This window comes from Eleutherodactylus coqui, chromosome 8, assembly GCF_035609145.1.
Source record: "Eleutherodactylus coqui strain aEleCoq1 chromosome 8, aEleCoq1.hap1, whole genome shotgun sequence".
NCBI lineage: Eukaryota > Metazoa > Chordata > Amphibia > Anura > Eleutherodactylidae > Eleutherodactylus > Eleutherodactylus coqui.
In genome coordinates, this window is record NC_089844.1 from 75,998,023 (window position 1) to 76,020,893 (window position 22,871).

Genomic DNA, 22,871 nt, shown 5'->3' on the forward strand with positions numbered 1-22,871 from the left:
CAAGGTAAGCGCTCCGGTAAGCTGTCTGTACGTCCCTGCATCGGGGTTGTCTCGCGCCGAACGGGGGGGGGGTTGAAAAAAAAAAAAACCCGTTTCGGCGCGGGACAACCCCTTTAATGCAGCAGAGAATAAACACATTTCCATTTCATCAGTGAATAGAAGACTTCTATCTACAGGTTTGACAGGTAGAGTATCAGTAAGAAAGCCGCTTCTAAGATTGCAAAATAAAAAAAGACTAACCTTGGCCAAGCAGCACCTCCAGTTGACTACTGAAGAGTGAAAGAAGGTCTTATGGACTGATTAATCAAAATTTGACATCTTTGATACATGGCGCAGGGTTTTTGTATGCAAAGAGTAGATGAAAGGATGGTTCCCGAGTGTGTGACACCAACTGTCAAACATGGAGGAGGAAATGTGATGATCTGGAACCCATTTGCTGAATCCAGAGTTGACCACTTGCACAGAGTGACTTTCACACTGGACAAAAAGCCTACCACAGCATTTTGATATGGCATGCAATACCCTCTGGTATACACCTAGTTGGTCTGAGTTTCATATTACAGCAAGACAATGATCCCAAACCTACTTCTAGGCTTCAAAGAATGGAATGGCCCGCACAGTGTTCAGACTTAAACCCCACTGAGCATGTTTGGGATGAAATGGACAGAATGGTGAAAACAAAGCAACCTACAAGTGCAGCACATTTGTGGGAACTTCTGCAACAGTGTTGGGAAGAAATTTCTGAACAATATCTGAATGCAATTGTAGAAAGAATGCCCCGATTGTGTAAAGCTGTTATATCAGATAGAGGAGGCTACTTTGAAGAGTCAAAAATCCAGATTTAATTTGGTGAAAGAAAGTTAATCCATTATTTTAATTCACATTAACTTGTTTGTTCCATGCTTTCATTTCAAATATGAGAGATATTTGAGATATTAAACTGTGTATAGGTCAACGAAAACTGAAAAAAAAAATTAAAAAGTGTCCTAGACTGGTAGAATATTTTACAAACAGTTTTGTCTACTGGGGCAACACTATACATATGGGGGAGAGGTTTCTCCATCCTGCACACCCCTATAGCTACATCCCTGCAGAAGATAAACGGTTATAAGTGTATAAACAGAAAAAGTTTTAGCTGACTCATGACCATTTCTAAGCTACATAATTTCATGACTGCATCATAGAAATCTTATCTCTATAATCCACATGAACTGGAAAAATATTTGCTCACAGTAATGAAGTTGGAATTTTTCCAGGAAAAAAAAAAAAGAAAAAATTGTTACTGTTCAGTTTATTTATCAAATTTCGATATGTCTGAGAGGAAAGTATCCCTGCACACCTTAGTTTCGGTAAATTTGGGGAGTTGTGACCATTTTGCTTTTATTTCTGTTTCTAAGTTAGATTGCATTGTCTTTTTTCTGACTGGTTGTGAATGGTCAAGTGGGATGTGCAGACACTGGGGCCTAGAGCACACTTGTTACAATTAAGTTAAATTAATGAACATCATTTCACTGTCTGGTTTTATTTAGTAAGATAAAAATATATAGGTGATACATTCCTTTTAATAAATAGGGACCCAAAAGCCTTATTTCTGATACAGAGTTCCAAATCTCTTGCATGGAGATTTTGAAAACATATTGCCTGCAGCCATCACTAGGGGGAGCTTATGAGTTTACTTCATACTGTTTGTACAGTACATTTAACTCCATAATGACACAATATGAAGTAAACTCCCCCTAGTGGTGGCTATAGGCAGCATCTTATCTTTGAATCTATATCTCTGTAAGCAGTTTGACTCTTTGAATCAGACTCTAAAAAATAAAATAAATTAATAGGCAAAGAATTTGGGGGTACTGTTGTATTAGGTCGCCACCAGACGTTAGGGGTAGCGACATAATACAGCAGTATTGACAATTGGTAACACCCCCAGCTTCTGATTGGCTTGTGGTGTGTGATGAATCCCACAACTGCCTGGTAGGGAAGCACAGCGGCAACACCCGGAGTGGCGCCAAGTGCCATCCTGGTCATGAACAACAACAAAAGCGGGAGTGGGGGCACCGGCGGCACACAGGCAAATACACTGTCACCGGGGTGACCTGCAGCGGTGGTACTGAGCCGCAGACAGTGCGAGCAGGGCACCCACGTGTCAATGCCAGAGAGTGGGCAGCCGGGATGGACCACAGAGCAGGTGAAAAAACTTGGGGGTGAGAGGTTGCCCAGCGGAGATGGTAGGGGGACATCTGCTGCAGGGAGAGTGATAGCTGCAGCGTCTGTATGACCCGTAGGGTTACGCTTAGTTCTTCTGTTAGGCTTACATTATTACCTATACATGCTTCCATGTTACAGTTGTACCATTGAAGCATTTAGAGGTAATAATGTAAGCCTAACAGAAAAACTAACACTAACCCTAACCCTCCAGGTCATACAAATGCTGCAGCTATCACTCTCCCTGCAGCAGGCGTCCCCCTTCCATCTGGCTGGTAGGACCTTTAACAATTATGCCAATTGGGAGTTAGGGGCATGATAGGGGTGTTCCTCCATGCAATCCTTGTCAAACCCCTAGCTTCCAGTGGTGTCAAGGTAAAACAGTACTGAATTTGCGACCTAAAAATGATGTGATGATAAAAGTTTCATGTTAACATTTGTATGAAATTAAAACTAGACAGGTCAGCATCTGCCTTTATGGTCTTCATCTACAGCAAAGACCTTAGAAATCTATGAGACAAACGTAAATAATACCAGACTATTCTAAGAGCTTGTATCTGTAGTTTGTACAATCCTTCCACTAGAGGGGTTCGCTCTGGTTTTCCTGATGAAACTTTTTAGAGTGCAGTCCAGGATTTTGTTATTCCACATGTTTTTCCATTTCCCGATTTCCAAATATGCAGCAATAAAAGATTCAAATTACTTCTCAGAAAAACAGCTGATGTATCACTGAATTTACTTCAGTGTTACATAATGTTACTTAAAAACTGAACTAAAAAAACTCTACAAATTGGGACATTTACAATGCATTCTATGCCAGTTCCTGGCATAAAAAAGTTATAAAGTTTTGCACAAGGCTCACTTGCACAAAAATTGTGTGACTTATGGTGGTTAGCAATGCCATCCAGTAGTTTTCTGAAACGGACATTTGGTTTGAGCAAAAGAGCATGGCCACGCCAGGCAGAAATGCTTATATATAGTTTACGCATTTCAAGCAGTGCATGTTTGCTTCTCACGTGCAAAAAAAATAATAAAACATGCCCTATGGGCAGAAAAAGTGTGGAGTACTGCGCCAACACGCTCAAAAAAGCCTTGCTCATAGAGCAAAAAAGTTGCGCTACAGCATGCATAATAGCACTTATGGCCATGTGAAACCGGGCTTGATGGAAATGACTGCAACCAGATGGAAAACGCAGCAGCCAGTTTGCAGTAAAACAACATGCTAGAGTGTTTTTGCAGCCACCATGTAACATCCTACCCTTGGAAGAATGCAAATCATTGTTAGACAAAATCTGGTTTGCTCTTAAGGCTGCCAGAAAAACGCACCCAAATTCCTTATATCGGTTACCAATGACAGGATTGTTGGACACAGGTCAACTGAGCAATGATCCAAGTACTGAACTTACACTGCATTCCATCACAATTACCAAGTCAGCAAGTTGGAGCTCAAGGAACAAATCTGACTGTAAATAAATAAGTTGTGGCATGGAATGCATATGTACACTAGCACTGCCCGCTGGATGCCATGCCAGCAGTGCCCGGAGGGTGTATGGTCCCGTACTAAGGAGTTATTCTACGGCCTCTGTGCACAGCCCTACAGATGACACTCCCATATGGATGAGCCTTGAAACTGGCCACAGACATTATTGACAGACCAGCTGAGGGTGCCTGTTTGTGGAGTACTTGGATGGGATATCTGTTGGCCAGGGAAGCTTTCAGATGACAGCTGTCTAATGTCTATGGAACATTATTTTTCCATTCTGTCTTTGTTGCTTTTTAGCTGTAAGGTGTTCAGTACCGGTCACATACAAGTTCTGTTTATTCTTAGCATATGCACTAGATGATTTTTTTCTGTCTGTTTATCCCACTAATGATGGACAACCCATTTCTTGAGCAGCTAATTTTAATTTTCTATTGACTTCTATGGCATTTGTTTTTTATTTCTTTTTTTGAACCACATGCAAGTTTCATAAAATAAAGGCAAAGGGGAAAAACAAACTTCTTGTAAAAATGGATTGTCACTCAGAGGTACAGAAACTTCCATAGAACACCAGCATCACACTATGCATTAGTCCCACATGAAACATAGGGTGCATTACACACAAGAGCACAACAGGTCCTTTCTGGGTGCCTTCACGTGGGACGTATTCACTGTTACTTTGCACAGCGAACAGTGAATACATAGCAAATCCGCACCTAAATGCCAAAAGGTTGAAAACTCTCGTCACAATCCGCAGCATATTTCCAATAGGCTCCAGATTCAGCATGGAGTTTTTCTGCTCCATGTAGGTGAGGTTTTTGAAATGCCTTCCACACTGTATTGCAAATTCTATGGATTTTCTGCAGCATTTACGACCCTTGTGAAAGCACCCTAATGGAGAGCAAGTTGTAGTCCGAGTGCCACCATATTGTGGAGGTAGTCTCACCTTGGAGAGTACCTCCATAATAAAACATCTGATGGAAGGAAACATCTCTATGGCTCTGTAATAAATTGGAGGCTTATGGGGTTACAGTAGGAGCCATTGATTTCTATAGGTGCTTTATTTCAGCCTTTGGGGAGCTGTTAAGACTGAAGTTTTGTTAAACTTCATTTTGTCTTGTCTCATACAACACTAATAATGAACTTTAGCCCAATTCTGTTTTTCACCTTAGATGAGGATTTATCTGAGTGTATAGCCATTCCTTTGTTCTTTCAGAATCTCTCATGAAATATAGCTTTTTCAGTTATCAGCATTCCACAGTAGAAAATGTTACAAGTTTTTGTAGACAAGTACTTGGGTGTTAGTTTCATATGAGAATGAGAATTTGTTCACATGAGTTAGGCCTAATTCCCACGGGTGGTAGAACCTAATAGCGCAATGCTCACGGTGCGGAATTCCACCGTGGAATTCCGCCCCGCGAAAGCACCCGCAATCACCCGCGGCATGTTCTATTTGCCGCAGGCGTACGTGTGGACGGCTTCCATTGCAGTTAATAAAAAGCCGTCTGTCACGCTATAGCGTCATGCGGGACGTCAGGCGGCGGATCTGGAGGATAATATGGGGCACTAAGCCTTAATAGTTTCACACGTGACCTTATGTGAAGCTTTGGCATAAAGCCATGTATACTCCTTTCCTTTTTTATTCTTGATAAAAACTCTAGTCTGTAATAATATAGGGTAGAATTCTTTGGATACAGAGAACTGTCTGTGTCTCATATATTCGCATCCAGAAGGGGAAATCAAGAATTAAAAACAATCACAGAAAATGGTCGTTACTTACTGACTGAGGAGTGCATATAGATGCATCCTCCTCTCACCATGCAGGTAGCTGACTACCAAATCCAGAAGAAAAAGTGCTGCGTGTGGCGCTATTTCTTTAGGTATTTTGTGCCGGATTTACGACAGAACCTCTGAACGGAGGATCCAGCACAAAGGGGCATGACTTCTTTGAAAAGGGGGTGTTGTCTAAATGCGCCAACTAATAGGAGGTATGAAGTGAGACTAGATAGTCTAAACCTACACCAGATTTAACGGTGAAAACAGTCTTGATAAATCTGCTTCATTCTGTGTGTAGTATTTATACGGAATCTGTCCAGAAATTCATCCATATGAAATTGTAGGCGTATGAATGTACCGAACAAGTATCATCATGTGGGCATTTAAGTGAAAAATACTGTTTACACTTATAGGATAATTCATCTTCCACAAGAGCAAGGAGATAGGAAGTTAAAGTAGACCTCTAGCTTCGGAAAACAATGATGATATGTCACAGTGTCACATCAGAAGTTTTGATCAGTAAGGGCTGAGAACCATACCGCCCGCTAAGATCAAGGCTGGGCTAACACGGTCGTAAGTAATTGTGTGCAATAACATTGTGTACTTGCTGCGTGTAATCGCCATGCACCATCTTGGTGTGTGTGCATGCGTAATATACGCCAAGATAGAACATGCTGCAATATTACATGTGCAAAATATGCACAAGTAATACGCAATCAGCACATGGTCATGTGAGCCCGGCCAAAGTGGCAGGAAAATCCGGCTGACGCTGTGCCCGTTTGGCTATGTTTGGCTCTGCTTCGTTCTCCTCAGAGATGTGACCGGACCAGTTTACAGACTCATATACTTTCTATGGACCCTTTTACACTGAACGAATATCATTCGGTGTATTGCTGGATCGTGCAAACAAAAATTATAATCGTTCTGTGTAAAGACTATCAACAACTGAACCACAAACAATGTGTTCGCTTATCTTCGTCATTCAGTTTCTGCAGGCATAAAAATTAAATGACGATCGGCCCGTGTAAACAGGCAGTTCATCTATGAACGACTGCCTGTTTACCGTGAATGGAGGTAGTTTGGAGGTGAACTCCACCTGCACTAAGTGAATGATATCGCTCCTGTATAAAAGCACAACGGCTGTTGGGCGATTGATCACCTGATAATTGTCCGATGTAGAAGAACTCAATGAGCTTGAGGGTCCTTCCACACTGTCATATGGTTATTTGTGAAACACACGTTTTTACTTAAAATGAGCTGATAAAAATGTAGCTTTTAACGGGCCCATAGGCAATTGTGGGTTAAAAGTAATCAAACAATATAGTAACAGAGTATGTTAGGCCGCCTGCACACAACCGGGTTGGATTCTGCATGTGGGATCCCACAGCTGGGGACCAAATTCATGCTTAAAACTTGTACCCTTGCCCTTCAACACGCAAACAAGTTTATTTCACCTCCCTTGTCTGCTCCAAACGACTCTTCTTCACCTTCCACTCCCTCCTCAGCACCAAAGAACAGGCCCCTGTGATGAATCTCTGTGCTGGAGAACTAGCCGCCTATTTAAAAAAAAAAAGAAAACATCCGAAAAGAAATCTCCGAAAACTGCACGTTTAGCCCCGATCCCAGTCTCCCCAGCACTGCATCCAAAACCCACTCCCTTTCTGTGTTAGAACCAACAACAGAGGAAGAAGTCTCCAGACTGCTTTCCGCTGCTCTCCCCACCACCTGCGCTAGTGACCCCCTTCCCTCTCACCTCCTCCGTTCCCTTTGCCCAGCTGTCATTACCCACCTCGCCACCATCTGCAACCTCTCCCTAACTTCTGGCACCTTCCCCTCCTCATTCAAACACTCCATCATATCCCCTCTGCTAAAAAAACCCAACCCTTTACCCGACCAATGCTGCCAACTACAGACCCATCTCAAACCTTCCCTTTATCTCAAAACTACTAGAATGCCTGGTCTTCTCCCACCTCACATGCTTTATCTCTGACAACTCTCTCCTCAACCCCCTCCAGTCCGGTTTCCACCCCCTACACTCGACCAAAGCCGCCCTCACAAAAGTATTAAATGACCTGATAACGGCAAAGTCGAGAGGTGACTAGTCCCTACCAATCCTCATTGACTTCTCCACTGCATTTGACACTGTTGGCCATGACCTCCTTTTCACTATGCTTTGCTCTAATCGGCTTAAAGGACACTGCTCTCTCCTGGTTCTTCTCCTACCTCTCTGATCGCTCATTTAGCGTCTCCTTCACTGGATCTATCTCCTCTCCACTTTCTTTCGCTGTCGGAATCTCCCAGAGCTCGGTCCTTGGTCCGCTTCTCTTCTCCATCTACACAGCTCCAATTGGACAAACCATCCGCAAATTCAGCCTCCAATACTATTTCTACACTGATGACACCCAGTTATACACCACTTCTCCTGACATCTCGGTACCATTCCTCCAAAATCTTACCGACTGTCTGGCTACTGTCTCTAACACCATATCCTCCCTCTTTCTCAAACTTAACCTCTCAAAAACTGACCTCGTCTTTCCGTCCTCAGCCGACCTCCCCCCAACATCTCCATAGTAGTATCTGGCACCATTATAACCCCCAGATAGCACGCCCGCTGCCTTGAAGTCACACTGGACTCTGACCTCTCCTTTACCCCCCACATCCAATCTATGGCCCGAACATGCACCTCAGAAATATTGCTAAAATCTGGCCGTTCCTCACCACGAACATGCTAAATACAGTAGTTGTCTTCCTTAGCTTTTCCCGACTCGACTACTGCAACTCGCTGTTCATTGGCCTTCCCCGCACCAGACTCGCTCCTCTCCAATCCATATTAAACGCGGCAGCTAGGTTCATTTTTCTATCCAGCCATTTCTCAGATGCCTCTGCACTATGCCAGTAATTGCATTGGCTGCCCATCTACTGTAGAACCTCTAACCCTGCACCACCTTACCGCCCCCACCCGCTTGCTTCCTAATTACTGATTTGCACATGTAATTCCCATACTGCCTGTGTTCTCCTGTGCTTCATCCCCCCCCCCATCCTGTACCTTCTGTATCACCGCCACCCTGTTTGTTTCAAACTGATTGCATATCACATGTAATTGCTGTATTGTCTGAGTTCTCCCATGCTTGAAAGCGCTGCAGAATAAATTGGCACTATACAAATAAAGATTATTATTCCAATCCCTGGCAGATCAACTATTGATGACCTATCCTGAGGATATGTGATCAATAGTATTTTCGTAGAAAAAAAAATGTCTACAGTGGAAAACGTATATATCTTTCATATAAGCAAACCGGTCAAAACGTATACCGCGCGTATGACTTAAAAACAGACATATGCTTTAAAATGTATGTGTTTTTACATGTACGTTTCTTGCATACGTGAAAATGTCAGTGTGGACGGGTCCTAAAAGCACTAACCCCGCCTCTTTAAGACCAAGACGAAATGCAGCGGAGGTGGCACAGGGTTCAACTAAGTACCTCTGCGTCTTCCACGGTGGTCTCTGCACCTGGACCCTCACCGATCAAAACTTCTGACCAACCGAGTGGTTGGTGTGTGTATATATCTAAAATATATTATATATACATACACACAAAATCGACATATCCAAAACCAAATATTTCAGCAGTGTGCAAGACTCCCTAGAGTGCCAGTTTCCTGCCAGATGTGCCATATGGCGAGTAGTTACGAAATAGGTGTTTGTTTACATCCCCGACTTCTTCGTTTTCTAACATTCCGCATCACGTGACGCAGTCACTTTTGGGGAACTGAAAGTTACGACACACTGTATCAATTTCTTTCTGACTGTATGCTGCAGAAAAAGTTATACTAAAGTTAAAATGTAGCAGATTCTTGAAACTCTCTGGGGTCAAAATATCAAATGACAATCTCAGCTCAGCTACATTTGTATCACAACTCACATTGTTAGAGGTTGTTAGAAGTGGAATCTGATCAGATTAGAACAGCTGATGCAAACACTTACCAATTCCTTCGATGAAGATGAAGCCTGTGATGATCAATACAGGATGCCAATTAAATTCAGCATTGCCTCCATCCCACGCTAACCCGTTACTGTAGTGTAAAACCCAGACCAAAGCGAAAATTACCAACGTGAATCCAAGGACCAGAGAAGTCACAAGGAAAAACAGAAAACTTTTGTAGCCTTCCATGTCTAGCAGCAGATACTCTGCACTGAGCTGACTTTGTGTAGTGGCTGCAGTGTTGGGCCCGCACCTCCTCCCCTCCCCGAGAGCATGGAGGAGGGTCACTCCCTGGGAGAACTTACTCAGGCGTTTGTGGTGAAAGAATAGAGCTTAAGATCATGTTTTGCAACTTAAGTCTGGCTGTAAGCCCTCTGCGCGCCAATGTTGCACTATACGTGCCAGTTACCTTGCTCATACATTAGGAAGCTTTAAGAGTTATTAATTATACGGTACAATCAGCAGGTAACTAAGGCTGTTTCAAACTAGTCTGTGTGAATTCTACTTAAATATTAAAGGGGTCGTCTAGTTGTAAACTATTGATTGCCTATTCTCAGGATAGTAGATTAGTGATGTCTATTAGTTATTCTATGGACTGATGTTCTTGTGCACTGAGCTGAGTTTTGCAGGAAGGAGACAGCTCCGTTCCCATTGCACTGGCCAGGACGGGTATTGTAGGCAAAGTTCCCATTCCTTCCAGTGCCTGCAATACCAAGCCTGGCCACTCCAATGGGGACGGAGCTGTCTGCTACCTGCAAAAATCAACTCGGCCAAAAGAAAAGCTGATCGGAGGTCCTGTGCAATGGACCCTGTTGGTCAACTATTGAGGCCACAGCCTGAGATAGGCTATCATTAGTTTAGAACTGGACAACTCCTTTAAAATAGGAGAACAGTCACAAAGTCAGGTAGGAGATCATTTGATTTTAAATCTCTGAGGCTGGCTTTACACGGGCAAGATTTGTGCGTTGCGAGATGCACAAATATGGACCACATTCTTTGAAGTCATTGAAGTCAATGGAAGCCGTCCAATCCGTGACACACCCACAGCTGACACTGCGGACGTGCCGCGAATCAGCAGGAAAGCAGGAGATTCAAAAAACAACACATCCGCCGTGCTGAAGAAAGAAGATCCAGCCGCGACATAGGAGACCCGCTCTGGATCCGGAGAGGTAAGAAACTGTCTTTTTTGTCTATTTCTGTGGGCAGGATTCCACGGAATTTAGCAGTGGAATCCGAGCGTGCAAGTGGACATAAGGCCTTATTCAAACGAAGACATTTGCGCTGCGTATTACGTGTGCAATAGGCAGTGAACAGATCCCACTAATTTCAACGGCGTTGGTCACATGTGCGTTGTCTGCAGCATGTCCTATCTAACTAGCTAGCACATATTAAACTAATGAAACTTAATTGCCCATTGAAATCAATGGGAACATGCTTGAGGTTTCTCTTGCGCGTGCAAATATGCAGGACATACCCGCGCAAAAAATACAGACACGCGCCCAAAAACACAACACCAATAACGCAAATATACAGCAAATGTGCTTGTAAAAACGCTTGCATCCATGTGAGCCAGACTACGGCTCTTTCACACGAATGTATTTGCGCTAAGAATGATGTTGATTTGCACGCATGTCTGCGCATTGTACTGTACATTTTTGCGCACACAGAGGATGGTCATATGCGCATGCAACACCCTTTCCACACCGATTTCAAAGGCTATTAAGCCTAATGTTAGTTTTATTTATTTTCAGGGAATTGTGCAGTGTATTACACATTTGCGCATCTTCTATAGAGTGCGTCCTAAAGCACGCAAAAACAGGAAATATGTACGAACCCATTGATATCAGCGGGTTTATTCTCTGCATATTGCGTGTGCAAATTTTGTGTGAGCAAATACGCCTGTGTGAAGGAGTCCTTAGGATATATTCACTGCGGTGGAGCTTTTCATAATTCTTGTAAAATTGGACCAATTTTTTTTTTGTTTCGTGTAATTGCGTGCAGTTTTTGCGGGTTTTTTTCCCAGCTAGATTTTCATGCATTTTGCATACAATGTTTACTCACGTTAAAAAAAAAAAGCAAGATGGATTCTGCACATTTATTTATATTTTTAAAGGCTACCATGGTTACATGCAGTAAAAACGGATCACAATTGCCTCAAACGACTGCAATCCATTTTTTTTTTAAACGCAGTCACAGACTTGAATGGGATGTTTTCACCACAACAAAATAGGAGATGCCGTGGTTTTTTTGCTCGGACTGTTCGTCCACTTAAAGCATCGCACGTATGAATATAACCATTTACAATAATATGCCGCATTTCCATACGATTTCTATCCAATTTTTACAAAATGGAAAACGGACGGAAATATCGTTCATATGAATATACCGTTAGTCCACTCGCACACACAGCGTCAGCAAAACGCCATGACTTTGATTGCGGCCTTTTGCTGCCATTTTACAGCGTTTTTACCGCATCCCATCATTGTGATGGGTGATCAGGAGCGTTAAAGAGCACGAAAATGAGACAAAATACAGCAGATGGTGCTTGAAAATTGCGCATCTGAGCGCATGTCTGCGAGGCCCCATTGAAATCAATGTGAGCGTTGTACCGTGACTAGGCCACTCTCACACATACCGCTTTTTTCAGCGCCTAATGCTGCATTTTAAATGCAGCGCTAAACACTGTCAAACACCTCCAGTGATCTCAATGGGGCTTCTTAGACGAGCGTTTTAACTCGGTGCTAAAAACGCCACGTTTGTAAAAGCGCAGTCTGTTCTATTTTCAGGTATTTCAGCGTGTTTATGCGTCGCTCACTGTAATGAATGGGGAGCGTTTTTAGTGCTGTCAAAAAGGCATAGCAACACTGCTGAAAACGCCGTAAACGTTGCGCTGAAAAAAGCTGCGTTTTTACAAGCGCCTATGTGAGATTGGCGTTAGGCCGCTTTCGTGCGCACGAGTTTTCTGCAATGCGGGGGTCCGAAAAATCTCTGAAATATGAAACCCATGATTTTCAACGCCTTCATTCCCATGTGTGATCTTTTCCCTCATGCGATGTTGCGAGAATTAAAAATCGCGGCATGTCCTTGGGGCGATATGCTTTTTCTTCTCGCCCATGCTTCCTCCTAAATATCACATCACAACACGCAGCCATGCAGTGCCAGTGCGATGCAAATAGCATGTTGCTATGGAAATCTATTCAGAGTTCAGCGGGCGGGCCTATCAGGCTTATAAAGCCTTCAGCTGGGTTGAGGCCTGTGAGGAGACAGTGAGGCAAGAGGGGGTTTGCAGCAAGATGGCTGCCATTGTGATTGATGAGAAGCTTATGATTGCCTTGGTGGAGGACCAGCCTGTCTTGTGGGACCATGCCAATACGAAGCAGTACATGAGGGACCGGAAGGACTATGCATGGGAGGATGTGGCGTGGGGACTCTTTGGGGAGCGGTGGGACTCTGCTAACTCTGCAAAGCGCAGTGAAATGAGTAAGTGTGCCACCAGCTTATTACACCTGTGGTATGTCCCCCTCAGGAGCCCTCTGACCCTCTCCCAGACCCTAATGGTGCATGTGAAGACTGCATGCTATTAGCTTCTGCTGTTTTCTTTTTGCATGTGGGGTTGAGGAAAAGTGTCTGGCGGCCATATGTGTGGTGTTTGCTTTTCTCTCACTTAACACTGCTTATGGGCTGTGGGTGCCCGTGCCATTGCCTTGTGATGGCACGGGGAATAATAAATCTATAATTTAATGTAATTTAAAAAAAAAATCTGTACAGCACATGACCACCTGTGGTCATTCGCATAACAGATTTTGCATGGACGCTGCGGGATCTGGCCCGCTCGTGTGCAGCCGGGCCAGAGTAGTGCAGTCATTTGTCTTTGTTTTGTTTTTCCTTGTTCATGACAGTGGAGGAGGTGCGCAAGGCATGGCGACGCTGTCGGGACCAGTATCGCAGGGAGCTGGCCCGTAGACGAACTGGTGGCGTAGGGTCAACACGGAAATGTCCGTACTACCTGGCAAAGCGTTTGGAATTCCTTCGTCCGGGCCTAGAGCGTCGTCAGTAAGTTTGTGGGTTTTTTTTTTTTCTATTTATATATTCATTTTATTATTTTAACCCCTTAGTGACCAAGCCTGTTTGCGCCTTAATGACCAGGCCAAATTTTGCAAATCTGACACGTGTCACTTTCGCATGGAAAAACACCAGAAAGGTTTTGCATATCCAAGCGATTCTGGCATTGTTTTTTCGCCACATGTTGTACTTCATCTAGGCGGAAAAAAAAGACCGAGAGAATTTGTGTTTATTTATTAAAAGCGCCAAAATTGGGAAAATGTTGAAAAAAATCATCACTTTTTTTCACATTTCCAACTGCAATATCTCAAGTATCTGCAAACATACTATAGAAATTTTTGCTAAGATATATATATTTCCATCCGTTTTTTACTTTATTTTTGGCACACATTGGAAAAACTTTTGTTTTTTTTTAACCATTTAGGAGATGTACAAATTTAACATTACTTTTCAGCATTTTGAGGAACACTGTTTTCCTACACCAAACCAAGATTGGAAAGGCTCATAGGAGTCACAATGATAGATGACCCCATTTTAAAAACTACACCCTTTAACGTATTCACTGAGGGGTGTCATGAGTGTTTTAACCCCACAGTTTTTTTTTTTTGTTTTTTTTTTTTTTAGGAGTCAATGCATTTTAGAAGAGAAAAACTAAAATTTCATATTTTTGCAAATATGTCATTTTAAAGACAGGACTTTTTTCTATAGTACACATGAAAATTAGGATTTGCATCCCAGAATGGAAACCCCTGTTTGTCCCGTGCTCAGAAACATATCCATTGTGGCCCTAATCTTACGTCTGGATGCACAATAGGGCCCAAAATGAAAGGAGCAACCGGTGGCTTTTGGAACAGAAATTTTGCTGGAAGGAGATTTAGGCCCTATTGCACACTTGTAGAGCCATTGAGTGACCAAAACGATGGAGAACCCCCACAAGTGACCCCATTTTGAAAAGTAGACCCCTTAAAGAATTTATCTAGGGGTACGATGACTTTTTTGACTTCACAGTTTTTGAATGAATCTAAGCCAAGCCGAAGGAAAAAATTATGATTTTCATTTTTTTGGCAATTGTGTCAATTTAAAAGCAGGTTTTTTTTGTACAGTGTACATAGGAATGAAGACGTTCACCCCAAAATGGATACCCCCATTTGTCACGTGTTCAGAAACCTACCCATTGTGGCCCTAATCTACTTATAGGAAACATAGCTAGGTCTATAATGGAAGGAGCACCCGTTGGATTTCAGGGTACAACGGAATAAATTCCAGTCCCCATTGCCCACTTGTAGAGCCATTGAGTGGCCAAAACGGTACAGAACCCCCACAAATGACCCCATTTTGAAAACTAGACCCCTTAACAAATTCATCTAGGGGTGTACTGCGTATTTTGACCCCACAGTATTTGAATGAATCAAAGGAAAAAAATGACGATTTTCATTTTTTTTGTCAATTTAAAAACTGGTTTTTTTTTGTACAGTGTACATAGGAATGAAGACGTTCACCCCAAAATGGATACCCCCATTTGTCACGTGTTCAGAAACCTACCCATTGTGGCCCTAATCTACTTATAGGAAAAATAGCTAGGTCTATAATGGAAGGAGCACCCGTTGGATTTCAGGGTACAACGGAATAAATTCCAGTCCCCATTGCCCACTTGTAGAGCCATTGAGTGGCCAAAACGGTACAGAACCCCCACAAATGACCCCATTTTGAAAACTAGACCCCTTAACAAATTCATCTAGGGGTGTACTGCGTATTTTGACCCCACAGTATTTGAATGAATCAAAGGAAAAAAATGACGATTTTCATTTTTTTTGTCAATTTAAAAACTGGTTTTTTTTTGTACAGTGTACATAGGAATGAAGACGTTCACCCCAAAATGGATCCCCCCGTTTGTCCCGTGTTCAGAAACATACCCCTTGTGGCCCTAATCTACTTACAGGACACATGGCTAGGCCCATAATGGAGGGAATGCCTGCTGGATTTCAGGGCAGAACTGAATAAATTCCAGGCCCCATTGCCCACCTATACGGAAAAAAATCCCCCCCCCCCCCCCCCCCCCATTTTTTGGCATTCCCTAAATATTAGATAAAGGTAATAATATAAACTGCGTTTTATGTCCGAAGACAGGGGTAATTACGGAGGCTGCTTGGGATGGGCACATGGGGCAAGAAAACCGGGTATCCCCCCTCCTCTCATGCTTTTTGGGGGTCATTTCTTGACCTCAGCGGCAGGGATGGGGTGTAAAAAGTGGCGTTCCGTGAGTCTCCGTAATCTTGCTGAGGTGTGGCGGTCTCGCAGAGAAGGCGCTCAACAAGCTGCTCCTGGAACTGCATGAAGGCGAGCGTTCCCGGGGCTTCTTGTAAATTACGGATTACTGGTAGCGGTCTGAATAACGCCGGGCTCACATGGTCGTATGCAGAATCCGCTTGCGGAGGCCTGCAGCAGATATCATCTGTGAGCCCAGCTGTGACCCTGCGTACAGCCGCGTAATGTACTGCGCATAACAGCCTACTCACGCAGGCGGTCATGCGCAGTACTTTTTTTTTTTGTTTTTGTTTGCATTTCCCGCACCGCCGCTTAGAGATGACCCGAGTACCCGCAGCCCGTACACAATGTATTTGCATATGGGCTGCGAGTATATCCGCAGTCATAGAGCACAATGGGCTCTAGGTCGCGGATATTCGCGGTAAAATATAGCATACCATGTTCTGTTTCTGCGAGTGGATTACATAATTCCGACCCACTAATTGGGGGGAATTGTGTAATCCAATGCATGTGATTGATCCGTGGATTACCGCTGATCAAGCGCATGCAGAACCTGTAATTCCTCTCCGGTCATGTGTGACCGGCCTAATGTTAGATTGCTACTTTATCACGTGACCAGGGACCGCTCAACGAGGCCGCCGGTCACTGCTCCAAGCACTCAGCGACCGTTGGTCGCTGGGAGCAGGGAGATTTAAAATTTCCTGGGCTCCCCGGCTCCTGCGAATGTGTCCGGCATTTTGCCGGCGGGCGCATGCGCAGCAGCCAGAAGGGTCCATGGAGGATAATCGCATCTGGATTCAAATGCAGAAGCCTCCTAGAAGATGTTTCATCTCCCCTCACCGATCACATCGGTGAGGGGAGATGAAACGGCCACTTTTTTAAAAGAACTTTTACGTGATTGCCATTATGCATTGGATAACGGCGATCACGTGACCAGTAACCGCATACCGCGGCTCCCCGTGACATCTCCAGGCTCTTGGCTACCTTTGGTAGCCAGCAGCAGGGAGATTTTACATTTCTTGGGCAATATTTCACTTTAGCGCATGCGTCCGCCATCATGCTGACGGGCGCATGCGCCAAAGCTGGGGTAAGGTCCGCGGATAAACATCCCATCAGGGAACAAATCCGGGACCTTGGGTACGTAATTTCATCCCCCCTTACGGATACGATCCGTAAGGGGAGATGAAACTTTAACTTTATAAACTTTTTTTTAACTTTTAACTTTTTTTTTTTTTTTTTTACTTTTTAACTTTATATGATCACCGTTATCCGATGAATAACAGTGATCATATCACTGGTAACCGCATACAGCGGTCCCCAGTCATATCTCCCTGCACTCGGCTATCTGTGACAGCCGGGTGCTGGAAGGAGAATTTGAATTTGCCGGGCTCGCCGTCCTTCTGCGCATCGCGCCACATCGGCGCATGCGCAGAAGCCAGCGGGGGTCCCGACACCGGCCGGAGGACATCAGCGGACCTGAGGTATTTTCACCTCCCCTCATGGATCTGATCCATGAGGGGAGGTGAAACTTTTCTTTTTTTTTTTTACACTTTTTTTCACTTTTCCGCAATCATCGTTATACATTGGAGCATCGGGACAGCGGGGAGTCGTACGGCGGACCTCGGTGAGTAATTTCAGCTGCTCCCATGGATCCGATCCATCAGGGCAGCTGAATCTTTAACTTTTTTTTTCAGTTTTGTTTACTTTATTGCGATCGGTGCTATCCATTGGATAACGCCGATCGCAATGCCGGGGGGCTCCGAACAGCCTGGGATGACAGCTCCATGCTGTCTGCTTCCTGCGGACACCGACAGCATGGAGCTGTCACGTCCACAGCCCGAGGGGCTTTATTCTCTGCAGGACACATGTTTTTACGTCCTCAGAGAATAAAGCCCACTTCGGGAGGACGTAAAAACACTATGGGCTGGTCGTTAAGCGGTTATATATATATATATATATATAATAAAAAATTTTCTTTCTGAAGACTTTTAACCCCTTCACGCCACAGGGCATAAGCATATAAAACATAACAGCGACCCCCTATGTAAATCGTGGCATGTAAAGGGCTCACAGAGGGAGGGCGATGGGTCAGCAGGATGCCAGATACAGTCCTGCAATGCTTTATCATAGCATGTGTGTTTATTAAAAGAAAAGTGTTTTTGTGTTTGTTTGTTTTTTTTTTTCTTTTGTTCCCACCCCCTTTCTTTCTCTTATATAAAAACCCCACATATCTGGCATCTTGTTATTGACCTGTACTATAAATTGAGCACTAGTTTATCCTGCACAGCAAAAACTGTAAAAAAGGAGGCCTAATGCGTATTCGTTTTACCTCACAAACGCAATAAAAGTAATCAAAAAAGCCGTATGTACCTCAAAATGGTGCAAATAAAAACTACAGCTCGTTGCGCAAAAAATAACAAGCCCTCACTGAGCTCCAACCATGGAAAAATAAAGTTACGTGACTTTGAATGCTGTGATGTAAAAATTATAACTTCTTAAAAAAAAAAAAGAAGAAAATTTTTGTGGAGAAACCTAAAACTCACAGGAGCCAAAGAGACTCCTGTGAGTTCACTATGTGGGCCAAATTAGTTATTCAGAAGTTCTGTGAACAAATGCCTCTATCAAGCCCGTACGCTTCGGATCTATCCAAAGGAATGCAACAACTTTTTACGGACAAGCGTTACATCACAAAATGGGAGTATACAAAAAGGGCTCTTGTGATCCTACAGGATTGGCTAATACAATAATATCGCAATTCACATGTTGGTAAAGTATAAAAAGTGAAAAAATGTGCAGAAGTATAGTGTTATCTGTAAGACAGGAGCTTCTATCAGAATACAGAACTGCTTCATGAGAAATATGTGTGGGAAGTAGATAGAATATAAATTCTGGTGTACAACATGAACAAGTTAACCATTTAGGTGCTAGCTATTTACTAAGAAGGTAGATGTATTATACTACAACAGTAGCGACCTGCAGAAAAAATGAATACTCACTTATGCTATATGAGTAAGGGCTCCTGTACACTAGCGAGACAGCTTATCAGTGATTCACGGCCTGATATCGCCGTTGCAATCCTTCTGAAAACCCATGGATACGAGGTGTTATATGGAAACCTCCTGTGGGGCGTCTCTTCATCTCTGCCGTGGCTGTCAGTCGCGGCAAGAGATTGAGATTCTTTTCCCATTGTTTTCAATGGTGCCGGCGCTGCTGCCATTGGTAACCCCTGGATGTGACAGCCTCGCATCCTTGCGGGGGTTCCTTTCATCCCCTTGTGCTGTCACAGCCGCAGCAGGAGATCGCGATATTCTCCCAGTGGTTTCATTGGGGCTGGGCTGCTGCCGCTAGCCCCGTTAAACACTGGGCGATACCGTAAAAAAGGACATGCTGCAATCTTGTTTTCACACAGCATCGCATTAGTGCAAACCTAGCAAATGAGAATGAAACCATTGAAAATCATTGGTTTCATAATCATGCGTTTCACTCCCTCTCGCATCGCGGTCATGTTAAAGGAAAAATTAGGTTGTGGCTTTCGAAAAGTGGAAATTATTATCCCCCCCCCCCCCCCCCCACAAAAAAAAAATAAAAAATTGTTATGTCCTTCTGGCCAAAATAGGCCATGTGCTTAGAGTTGAGGGGGAAAAAAAACTCCTCCTACACCCTGACTCCAGCTTCCACACTTGTATTTCACACCTATGTTATGGAGTTGTAAATATCCATCATAGACTTTTTTTTTTTTTGCGAAGATGCCTCAAGAGCCTCCTCACAGCAACTAAATTGGAAAGGTTGCACTTTCAGAAGTGATAGCACGGGTGTGTACAGTGGGTTTTTTATTTTATTTTTTTTTCCAGCATGCCGAACATGGGCTACAATAGGTGACCATTTCTGGTGCCTACCGTAATGAGTGTATGCAGCGCCAACTGCATGATCTTTTCCAGTTTGGAAAGTGACAGTCTGGCGGAGTACGTAGCATCCCTAAGAGCAACGTGATTAGCTTAGATTTTCTGGGCTCACGTTTTTTTTTCCTGCAATCGGGGAATGAGCCTCCTGTCTCAAGGCATAACACACAGTTCCGCTCTCGTTTTTGTCATCTCAACGGCATTGAGCATTATTTCCTTTTCTTTAGCACGAGAAATCACTTTCAGTGGGGAGACACCTCCGACAGCGACATGACTCCACCCTCAAGGTCACCACTAAACAGACAGGCTGCCAACTCATCAGGATCGGAGGAGGAGGAGGCAAATCTATCACCTGCTCCAGAGACCCTGCCGATCCAGTCCCCGAATTGGGCCCCCATCCACCCACACAAAATCCATGAGGAGCTACAAGTGCGGCAGATGTTGGAGCTGGAGTTTCTAGAATACCTGTGCACCCAGCGCCAGAAGGACTGGTCTGACGCTTTGGCCCAAAGTGTCAAAGCCAGTACTCAAAAGCTGGCAGCAGAGATACAGTTGCCTCTGCAAGCGGCCTTAATGGTGGTCATTAATGTGGCGGAGGACCCAGCAAGTGCGAGGGATCTGTTCAGAGAGATCCAGCAATTCTACCTGAACAGAACCCTCCACTCTGATATGCAACCTCCCCAGCCATACTAGGCCCCACCACCAAGACAACCGGGACATTTCGAGGCTGCGTGACACCCTAGGTATTACGGCCTGGCTTTGCAAGGGCCTATGTACCCTGGCCACCACCACCCGCAACACATGTTGCCTCAACGGCCCATGTCTGCCAAACCATCAGAAGATGGTCGAGGGCCTACGTATTTTGCGTTACAAAGTTGTTAGTCATATTTTGAAATGTTTCGTTTTTATTTAATTGTGTTTGTCATGGCAGCCGGGGTGCTTAGTATTTTTTTTCTCTTTTGAAATGTTATATTGTGGAGTAAAAAAAAAATAAAACACTTTTTTGTTTTTCTAAAAATGTATGTCCTTAACTAAAGTACTGATAAAAGGTATACAGCTCTAACAATAATAGTTTAAGGGAATCTTCAGATGGGCTTATGCGCAACTACGCTCGCCACTACACTGTGTGCAGTTTCGCACAAACAGGTTTTTTTTGTTTTAACTCTTGAACTTTTTATTTATAAAAAGGGGGAAGATTGGCCCTGTCTTTCTCACATGTAGTATTAGAACTTGCCCCATCTTTCTCACAAATAGTTATCTTTTCTTGGGTATAGTATTGGCGCCCGATGATACCACTGGCGCAAACGAAACCACTGCAATCTATGGTTTTGTTTTGCCCTGTTACCACGGCCGCATAATGGGACAAAATTGTGCCCACCTGTTTATGCCCCGAGGGGTATGCAATCTTGGACAGGATCTGCAGAGAGCGTACCAGAGGGTTTTACGGCTGAACCTTCTCGTGGTTTAAACCCAAATTCACATTTGACATTAAACTGCCAGTGTGTCAACGATATAGCGGCCGCTTTCCAGAGCCGTATTAGAGGCTGGCACGAGTTTGTGAACGCCGGCCCCCCAATGATTATTCTAACTCTTAGAAAAATTGGACTATGCAAAGTGATTGCACCATGTCCCTTCACCTGGTATTCATTCTTGATTACGTCTTTGTGTAATGTTGGGGAATGTTTTCAGTTAAGAGTGCTGCACAATGTTCAAGGCAGATTAGTAAGGGCAATTTAAACGAAATTCTGTTGCTCTTGTGCTGTTTCTGCATTGTCAAGCAAAAATAATTCAAATAAACACATTTTGCTATTGACACAAAGGCACTGGGTAACATACCTCCTGGCCGGTTATAGTATTGCATACATGATATAAACTTAACATGTTGGGTAATATTGGAAAAAGGAAGTATCCATTATACTAAAAATGGAGAACATTTACATTATCACTGCCTACCTTCATGACAGGCTTGCTGCCAAGGAACAAATTCAGCTGGAGCAGAAGAAATGGGCCGCATATTGGTTGCACAGCCACAGCCTGCTGGGTGGAAGGCGGCCCATGGGTGGAAAAGAATGTTCGTTTAAAAGGACACTTTGTGGATACAGCAGAAGTTGTGCAGTATGACCACAGGCCTGGATTATGCCTATCGTAAGGTCAGGAGCCAGCTGGAATGTCCCATGGAAAACTTGCCACCTGGCAGCTAGTATGCCACAGGCACACTCCACATGCTGCTGTGTCCTAGATAGCCGGTAGTTGAATACTTGGTGCATATTGGTCAAATAGCAACGAGGAAAGGGCCGTAACATGTGCTACGTACGTCTGGATCATGCCATTAGGCATGCCGAATGGAAGACTTGCGGCGCAGTTGTAACACCGCTGCTCATCCAGGGAAGCCAAAGCACGTCGGATTCACAGCTGACGACACAGAGGAGAAAGAATGCGCGTTTCCAACAAATGTGTTGTTTCCTTACCAGTCAACATAAGGCTATACATGCGCAAAGTTGTAAAGAGTGAAATTGTAAATATTGGGCCCAATCTGCCTGTAGACAAATACGAAGACCTGCACACTGGTGAGAGCGATACCGGGCTGTGATTCATGGCCTGATATCGCTCTTGCAAACCTTCTAAAAACCCCTAGATGGAAAGCGGTTTCATGTGAAAACAGCCTTGCATCACTGCAGGGGTTCTCTTCATCCCATTGCTTTCAATGGGGTGGCAGCAGCGCCAGTCCCATTGAAAGCAATGGAAGAACATTGCGATCTCCTGGGAGTCCGTCATCACTGAACAACCTGCAGCTGCTGTCACAGTATTTAGTGATGAGGGAACTCCCCACGGGGATGAAGCAATCCCCTGCCGCTGCCATCACAGTAGCGGCAGGAGATCATGATGTTCTCCCTTTGTTTTTAATGGGGCTGGTACTGCTGCAGCCGGCCCCTTTGGGAACAAGATTAAACTCTTGGATGTTACAGCCTCACATCCCATTCCCTGCTGCAGCTTCCACTATTAACAAAGAATGGGACAACCGTGGGCCTACAACTCTGAATCGCTGGGGCCAAGGATGGGCTTTTGCTGATGTACTTGTTATTTTCATACATCCGCAGCTGACCTTAAATTTTCAAAAGTAACCAGACAAACTCCTTAAAGTTGCTTCACAACTACATTATCCTTCCTGGTTGCTGCTGACCAGGACATGTGACTGTTGTA

At 44.0% G+C, this 22,871-nt stretch overlaps 1 protein-coding gene and 1 long non-coding RNA gene across 2 annotated transcripts in view; one reads left to right on the forward strand and one right to left on the reverse strand.

The window, feature by feature from the left end:
- CYBRD1 (cytochrome b reductase 1) overlaps positions 1-9,703 on the reverse strand; it is a 27,673-nt gene extending 17,970 nt beyond the window's left edge. Inside the window, exon 1 of the mRNA XM_066575868.1 lies at positions 9,447-9,703. Coding sequence (XP_066431965.1) covers positions 9,447-9,633 — 187 coding nt within the window. The 5' untranslated portion in view covers positions 9,634-9,703. The remainder of the gene's footprint in view (positions 1-9,446) is intronic.
- LOC136576527 (uncharacterized) lies at positions 8,903-20,073 on the forward strand. Its single transcript, XR_010786384.1, has 3 exons — positions 8,903-9,015; positions 13,344-13,497; positions 19,898-20,073. It is a non-coding gene; the product is annotated as an uncharacterized lncRNA (long non-coding RNA).
- Positions 20,074-22,871: the final 2,798 nt, after the last annotated feature.